Source organism: Rhinichthys klamathensis, unplaced genomic scaffold (genome assembly GCF_029890125.1).
Source record: "Rhinichthys klamathensis goyatoka isolate OS25496 unplaced genomic scaffold, OSU_Roscu_1.1 h1tg000318l_1, whole genome shotgun sequence".
Taxonomy (NCBI): Eukaryota; Metazoa; Chordata; class Actinopteri; order Cypriniformes; family Leuciscidae; genus Rhinichthys; species Rhinichthys klamathensis.
Window position 1 is genome coordinate 1,948,490 of NW_026606834.1, and position 9,011 is coordinate 1,957,500.

At 35.2% G+C, this 9,011-nt stretch overlaps 1 protein-coding gene across 4 annotated transcripts in view; it reads left to right on the forward strand.

Moving 5' to 3' along the window:
• Positions 1–9,011, forward strand: part of si:ch211-45c16.2 (mitogen-activated protein kinase kinase kinase 13) — a 60,405-nt gene that overhangs the window by 45,372 nt on the left and 6,022 nt on the right. For 3 of the 4 annotated variants that reach the window (XM_056271376.1, XM_056271377.1, XM_056271378.1), the window contains exons 4-11: positions 599–785; positions 2,740–2,931; positions 4,020–4,178; positions 5,446–5,604; positions 6,187–6,295; positions 6,959–7,068; positions 7,163–7,279; positions 8,297–8,440. In XM_056271376.1, the coding sequence (XP_056127351.1) occupies positions 599–785; positions 2,740–2,931; positions 4,020–4,178; positions 5,446–5,604; positions 6,187–6,295; positions 6,959–7,068; positions 7,163–7,279; positions 8,297–8,440 (1,177 nt within the window). The remainder of the gene's footprint in view (positions 1–598; positions 786–2,739; positions 2,932–4,019; positions 4,179–5,445; positions 5,605–6,186; positions 6,296–6,958; positions 7,069–7,162; positions 7,280–8,296; positions 8,441–9,011) is intronic. The other variant, XM_056271379.1, reaches the window with a different exon arrangement.

Here is a 9,011-nt window from a genome sequence, read left to right on the forward strand (position 1 = left end):
CGGTAATTTCAGTCAGTAAACATCCACGGGAAGATCCACAGGTTTAAGCAGTTCAAAGACGACAAACTCAGTCAATATAATCCATTGGTAATTCCCACGCGCACTTATCATAAAACAGTCCAATAGAGGAACTTGTCTCAAGACTTATTTAGCATTTGCTCAATTAGAAATGAGTGGCAAAGAAAAAAACTATTTCCCCTCAAAAAGCCAAACCACAGATGAATACAATGAGCTCCAGCTCACATCCCTGTTTTAGTTAACAGTGAATTCAACCTAGAACTGTTACAAATCGTCCAGACCTTAAATGTATTAAAAGTCTTTGGGATGTGCTGGAGGAGGCTTTACAGAGTGCTGGACTCTTGCGTTGACAATACAAGATCTTGAGCAAAAAATGATGCACTTCTTGATGGAAATAAATGTTGTGATGTTATTTCCACCAAGAGATGTATCAGTTTTATTGTAGCACTATATGAATCGTATTTTCTGATATTGTTCAAAAATAAAATAAACTAGTTCTACAGTTGATGTTTTGATGATCTTTGCTGTGGTTTTGATTTGTGTTTTGATACCGTGTTCCCGGTGCTTTCTGATTGGTCAGTAGACATGTGGGAGGTGCCGTTCGAGGAGATCTCTGAGCTGCAGTGGCTGGGAAGTGGAGCTCAGGGCGCCGTGTTCCTCGGGAAGTTTCACTCCGAAGAGGTCGCCATCAAGAAAGTCCGCGAGCAGAAGGAGACGGATATCAAACACCTCCGAAAACTGAAGCACCCCAACGTCATCAGCTTCAAGTAGGTCACAGTGTCAATGCCCACTTTACAGGACCAGATACTTGAGATAAATGCTTAGTTTTGAATTCAGGGGCCGGACCTTACTTAAGAAAAAAATTATATTTACTTCTTCTTTTTTTTTTTTTTTATGATCAAAGTCTTGAAACAAATCTCCTTAACTGCTTAAAGTTAGGATTACCTCTAACTTGTCTTAAAGGGATAGTTCACCCAAAAATGAAAAATGTCATTTACTCACCGTCAAGTTGTTCCAAACCTGTATGATTTTCTTTCTTCTGCTGAACACAAAAGATATGGGTAGAATATTGAACCAAACAGTTGATGGACCCCACTGATTTCCATAGATCGTTTGGAAAAAAATACTACGAAAGTCAATTGGGTCAACCAACATTCTTCAAAATATCTTCTTTTGTGTTCAGCAGAAGAAAGAAATTCGTAAAGGTTTGCAACAACTCGAGGGTGAATAAATTAAAAAATGTTGTGTGAACTATCACTTTTTATCCTCAAAGGTAAAGATGTTTTATGAATTTGAGTTGTTCCAAATTAAGTGTTGTAATTAACACTAACTACATATAATATGATGTGCACAAGTTCTCTGGAGGCACACCAGTGATGATGATGTAAACATTAAAAACAAGTCGCATGACGATTTAAAAGGCATGGCACATTAAAAACACGACACCGAAGTGCTGAACTCCCGTTATGCTGGTCGTAATGAAAACAGTCTGCACGCTTGCTATGATTATGACGTTAATCTGCAGACAGTGCAAAAACACGGCCTTTGATGTGTTTTACTTTCTTTTTTTGAGTTGATCTAGTCTTGGGAAAATGCCAGAGCCTGTCATTTTCTTCTTAAAAAATGTGCTTAAGAAAATATTTGAGAACTTAAGAATTGCACTTATTCACACCAAGGACAAAAACTATAACGATAATGATACCAATGTAGTTCTAAAATCATTCTAAACATAGCCAAAGTTTAATGATAATGGCACAGAGAAACTGTTATTGGAATCACTTTCAGAATTATTTTATTTCAGCTGATGATCGATTTAAAAACATTGACAGCCAATCAAAATCCATCCTGCTTTAAAGAGCTTGAGCATTAAAGCATCAGAACACATCAAAACTGCACCACATGCTTAGACAGAACATTGTTCGCTGACGTGGACACTAATATACTTATCGTTATCTTTATAGCTATTGTTCTTGGTGTGAACGTGCCTTTAGGTATGGAGGCTTGTTTCCGCCACTGAATAAAAAAATAAAATAAAATAATTGCGACTTTTTATCTCACAATTGCGAGATATGAAGTCAGAATTCTGAGAAATAAAGTCGCAATTGCAAGATATAAAGTCGCAATTATGAGAAATAAAGTCGCAATTGCGAGATATAAAGTCGCAATTATGAGAAATAAAGTCGCAATTGCGAGAAAAAAAAGACAGAATTGCGACTTTTTATCTCACAATTGCGAGTTTACATCTCGCAATTCTGACTTTATAACACATAATTGCGAGTTTATATCTCGAAATTCTGACATCTTTTCACAGAATTGTGAGATATAAACTCGCAATTGCGAGTTATCAGGCCAATTCTCTAAGGGGGAAAATAGACTCAACTTTTTCCCCCTCAGAATAGTTTATATCTCACAATTCTGACTTTATAACACGCAATTGCGACTTTATATCTCGCAATTCTGACTTTACATCTCGCAATTTTGAGAAATAAAGTCAGAATTGCGAGATGTAAACTCGCAATTGTGAGAAAAAAAAGTCAGAATTTGTGAGATAAAAAGTCGCAATTACCTTTTTTATTTTCATTCAGTGGCGGAAACAAGCTTCCATTTTAGGAACTTCTTGGAGTTAATCTAAAAAGTTTTCTTAACTTAATATTTCCATGCATCCCTCCCCTGAACGTCAGTGTGTTAGACACTAAAGCTTGCTGTCGTGTTGTCTCTCAGGGGTGTGTGCACGCAGGCGCCGTGTTACTGCATCATCATGGAGTATTGTGCACAGGGGCAGCTGTACGAGGTCCTCAGGGCCGGCCGTAAGATCTCTCCACGACTGCTGGTGGACTGGGCTTCAGGGATCGCCAGTGGCATGAACTACCTGCACCTCCACAAGATCATCCACAGAGACCTCAAGTCCCCAAAGTGAGACTCATCAGCCTCAGTTCAATAAAGTGTTGTTGTCACAATACCAACTTTTCAGTATTTGGAGCCAATACCAGTACAGTTTCACAGTTCTCCATACCAATTTGGTTCCATAACAAAAACTATTGAATTTATTTTACTATTCACCTATTTTATTGAACTATTTGAAAATAAAAATATGACATAAATTAAATAAGTTAATTATTAATGCTGATAAATAATATGTATACACTACCATTCAAAAGTTTTGAATAATTATGTTTTTTAAATATTTTTGAAAGAAGGCTGCGATTTATTGGATGAAAAATACAGAAAAAACAGTGAATTATTACAATTTAAAATAGCTGGTTTCTATGTGGAAATATATATTCCTGTGATGTAAAGCTGATTTTTCAGCATCATTACGCCAGTCTTCAGTGTCACATGATCCTTCAGAAATAAAATAGTCAAATAGAAAGACTATTTTAATTTGTAATAGTATTGCACAATATTGCTGCTTTTACTTTATTTTTGAACAAATAAATGCAGCCTTGGTGAGACTCTTTCAAAAAATAAATAATTTTAAGTATATTTAAAAACTAAGTATATTTAAGTATTTTTTAAGTTAAGTAACGTTACTTTGAAAAGGTCAAGTGAAAAGTTAATAATAAGAACAAAGTGTAAAGAAACAAATTACATATAGTTTGCATTTACACTCCAAGACTTTTGATATCACAATGTCAATCATTCCACATTTAAATGCGTTTGTCACTTGTGGAATTTTTTGAAAAAGCGAGTTTACACAAAACATTATTTTGTTTTTAAAAACTTTATTAACAAAGTAAGCCTCAGTTCAGACTCTTTCTTTATAATGAATTGGTAAAAAAAAGACTCTCAAATCAGTCTCAGACTCGTTAGCTACTGGTTTGATTCTTCTAAAGTCCTAAAAGAGTTGTTAATAAAACCATTAATATGACCATTAAAACCATTAATATGAATTGTTGAAATTATAACCAGAACTGTTGAATTTTTAATGATTCCCATCCATAGATTTAATGTGTATGTGCAAATTTTCCACCTTACCTCTGTGTGTGTGTTTTCTTTTGCAGTGTGCTAGTCACTCAGAATGACGGCGTGAAGATCTCAGACTTTGGAACATCTAAAGAGCTCAGTGACAAGAGTACGAAGATGTCCTTTGCGGGTACGGTAGCCTGGATGGCCCCCGAAGTGATCCGGAATGAACCGGTGTCGGAGAAAGTTGACATCTGGTGAGTGTTAACTAATGCAGTGACATTCACACATGTTTGAGTGTGATATAAGAGTCTTCTGCATATACTGTATGCTATATATACACTGTAGAGCTGCACGATTAATCGCTTAAAGATCGCTTTCTCGATTCAAACACCCACGCAATCTTATTCCTAATGACAGTGTCTATTAAACCTTTGACAATCACACCGAAACATTCAGATCTGCGCTCGTGCTGCCGCTGATCCGGAGAGCAGTTGTCATGTATAGATATGAAACGGCTTCACAGTCTTTTCATCACAGTAGGCCTGTTGTTATTGCTGTGTCACAGAAGTACTGGAATAAAAGTTTATAAAACGGATATAAACACTGATGACTACGTTAGCGATCAAAATACAGTAAATCACCTTTTGAAAGTTACTTGGCGCTTCAAATAATGACATGAATTACATCGTTACACCAGTAGATGGAGACAAGTGACGGTTAAAAAATGTATTCGTCATTGAATCATTAATTGAAGAGATTTGTTCAAAAACACTGATTCATCCAGTAATAAAACAAGTGAGATCTTTATGAGTGAGTCATTGAATCATTCATTCAAACGATTTTAAAAAAAATAATTCTTTCAAGTGAATTAAATATTTTAAAATAGACTGCAGCAATTAACATTTTGTCAGAACCTCTAGTAAATTACTTGTCTGTTCAGACTCGTGGGAATATAGTGATCTCTATTTGAAAAAGCAAAAAATATGATTTTTAATTTATTCAGAATCATGCTCTAATACATCGTACATTTTTAAAAAAAAGAAATTAATACTTTTATTCAGCAAGGATGCATTCAATTGATCAAAAGTGACAGTAAAGACATTTATAATGTTACAAAAGATTATATTTAAATACATGCTGTCCTATTCTTATATTCAGAATAAAAAAAAAAACAATTATCAAGGTTTCCATAAAAATATTGATGATTACGAGACACTGATGATTATGAGAAATGTTTCCTGAGCAGCAAATCCTCATATGAGAGTGATTTCTGAAGGATCATGTGACACTGAAGACTGGAGAAATGATGCTGAAAATTCAGCTTTGATCACAGGAATAAATTACGTTTTACATTATATTCACATAGAAAACAGTTATTTGAAATTTTAATGATATTTCACAACTTTACTGTATTATTAATCAAATGAATGCAGCCTTGGTGAGCAGAAGAGACTTCTTTCAGAAACATTACACATTCTTTCCGACCCCAGACTTTAGATTGTTGCATCTGTGTGTTTGCAGGTCGTTTGGCGTGGTGTTATGGGAGCTGCTGACCGGCGAGATCCCCTATAAAGACGTGGACTCCTCCGCCATTATCTGGGGTGTGGGGAGTAACAGCCTCCATCTGCCTGTGCCGTCCACGTGTCCCGACGGATTCAAGATCCTTATGAAACAGACCTGGTGAGACTCCACGTCATCTGTGCGGCTGCTGCATTTATAATGGAAAACTTTATGCTGTTGTTTATGGAATGAAGGGTTACACCTTTATTTTAAGGTGTCATTGTTACTGTGTAATTATATATGTAAGTACTGAGTAATCTTAAGCAACTACTATTGGGATTTGGTTAGTTGGATGTAATTATGCATAATTTACTGTTATTACTATGGGAAGTACATGTAACAAGGACACTGTAAAATAAAGTGTTACCAAATTAAGCTACAAAAATGAAAGACATAAAGTACAAGTTGAGTGAAATCAATTGTTTATATACTATGTAAGAAGAAAGATTATCAAGTGAAACTACAGTAGCTGTGTAGAAAATCAATTATAAAACTAGATTTAATTAAATAAAAGCCTGGAAATTTTTTTGAAGTAGTTGAAAACTACTGAAGCAGATTTAAGGCAAATCAGTCTCTCTTGCTAGGGTGTTTGATGGATTGTTCTGGATTTGCTGTGATTGACCAATCAGAACCAAGTATATGCGAGTGTTCTGTAAAACATGGTTTTATTGGTTGTTTGAGATGTTGTTCTTGTACCTGCAGGCAGGGCAAACCCAGAAACCGGCCGTCCTTCAGGCAGATCCTTCTACATCTAGACATCGCCTCCGCTGATCTGCTCGGGACGCCACAGGAGACATACTTCAAATCTCAGGTGAGGGAATCTTGATGTCTGCATACAGTAGTCCATCTAGAGGAGTCACTGTGTCATCCAGAGGTATCACTGCCGTCTTCAGTTGTGGAGGAGGGCAAAACAAACATGAAGCACTTGTCCAACTGTTTCTTAATTCTCGAATTGTTTTATGATTCAGAATTTAATTTGCAAATTGGTTGCAACGACAAACATGCAGCGTGAAAATGGTTGTGATTCATGAGCGAGTCAGTTCTTTGTAATGAATCAGTCAAAAATACTCATTTTCTGGTTCGATTCTTCTACTAAAAGAGTTATTAAAACTTATTTTTATGATTCCCTTCCATAGATCATAAAAATGTGTATGTATGTGTGTGTCTGTGACCAATGTTATTTTAGTATTATTGTTTTGAATCATCTATATTTTCTGTTTTCAATTCATTTTAGTTTAATATTATGTGCTTTTATCATTTTTATTACTTTTTTTAGTTTTTAAATAATTTTATTTAGCTTTAATATATTCCAATTTGAGTGTTTTTAATTCTGACTTATTTTTATTTCAGTTAGTTGCCAGAATTTCGCATTCAATTTTTTTTTTTTTTAAGTTTGTCTTAAATTGTAAGATTAATTTCAATGAGTAAAACTGATTTTGAATGTTTTAGTTAACAATAACACTGTCTGTGACAGGCGAATTGGAGAGAAGAGGTGAAGAAGCATTTCGAGAAGATCAAGAGTGAAGGAACCTGCATCCATCGCCTGGACGAGGAGCTCATCCGCCGCAGAAGAGACGAGCTGCGGTCAGTGAGACGAGAGAGGACAGAAACACCTCATGCTGTTACTGTGTGTGTGTGTGTGTGTCTCCGTTCTCACTGTGGTCTCTGTGTCTTTCAGACATGCTCTGGACATCCGAGAGCATTATGAGAGGAAACTGGAGCGGGCCAATAACCTGTACATGGAGCTCAGCGCTATCATGCTACAGCTGGAGGTGCGAGAGAAAGAGCTGCTCAAGTGAGTTCTCAAACTTTTCTTGTTCGCTCATTTCAACCAATTATTCCTCACAGTAAAAATCTGGTTCAAATAATCAAGGCATGTTTTCACTAAGTGAACACAAGGAACTATCATATTTATTCATTTTTATGCACCAATATAACAATACACAGTCATAAACCGCAATATTTACATATATTGACAAAAAAAAAATGTAATGCTGTTTTTATTTTATATTTGAGTGATTTAAATGAATCTCTGAATTGATTCTTTGAACTAATTCACAGTAATGAATCAAGCTCTAATGCATTTTTTATGACTGAACTGAAGTGTAAACATCTTAAAAAGAAACTAGTTGCCATAATCTTATAAATTAATCTGGTTATTCAATTTGTTTTTTTAATCTGGTAATTAATTGCTAGAATTACTTCTGGTTGGTAGTCTAATAAAAAAATGCATCCAGTAAGAGATGTTAAAAATCACTGCTGATATTACTTTATTCATTCATCACACTGGAAATGGAAGGTCAGGCTGTGCACATTGCATTGTGGGATACAATACTGCACTCTGTGTGATCTGCTATTTTTAACAAATACAGTAGATCAACTGAATATTGCATGCATACAGAAACTGTGCGTACTTAACACTGTAAGCAAGCATTCTGTACACTGCAGTCGTATGATAGTATATGGTAGTTTTGAACGTGTGTGTGTGTCTGTGCTCTCTCTCTCTCTCTCTCTCTCTCTCTCTCTCTCTCTCTCTCTCTCTCTCTCTCTTGGGTTTCTCTGTTTATTGGCATGAAATTACTCATGAAAGGCTGTAATGATTCTGAACTCTGACCCCGTGTGTGCCTGAACGCTGAAACTGTAATTAAGTCTAATCTGCTTAAACCTCGACCCGGCTCGTGCAGTTCATGCCAGAATATCCATGACCCACATTTTCACTGAACGAGCACACAACGATCATTCAGTGAAATCCTCTAGCACAGACCTGAATGTTTGCCTGTGAGATCTGAACGTTCCCCATGTGTTCCTGCAGGAGGGAGCAGGCGGTGGAGAAGAAGCACCCCGGCACGTACAAACGCCACCTGGTCCGGCCCATTGTGCGACCCAACGCTGTCGAGAAGCTCATCAAGAAAAAGAGTAGCATGAACCATAAGCCTGGGACACAGCCGCCCAAGAGGTGACCGGTCCCTGAACACATGGGCTCATGTGCTGTTTGTTGTGTAGCGATTCCATAAACTAGGGTTCACGACCCCTGGGGGTTCATGAGGGAACTGCAGGGGGTTCGTGAGTTGATGTAAAGCAATTCATTAATTTAATAAAGTAAATAAAACAATTAATTAATCATATAATATAATATATAGATAATACAAATAATTATTTCAAAAATAATAAAAAATAAAATATTTTTTAAAATGAAATAGTTATTAAAATGCATGAATTATTTATTTAAAATGATAAATATCAATAATAATAATATATTTAAAAATAAATTATATATAAATGAAACTAATGTTTCAAGAAAAGTGAATAATTTATAAAAAAATAATTAATTTAAAAAAACAATAATTAAAATAATTAGTTTTTTATTTAAAATAATAATAATTTAAAAATGAAAAGGTCATAATTTATAAAAAATTAATTTATCATTGTTTTTTTTTTAAATGCATTAAAAATTAAAGTCATTTAATAATTTAATGTATTGTGATCATTACCCAACATTGGAGAACAGTAAACATGCAAATATGTTT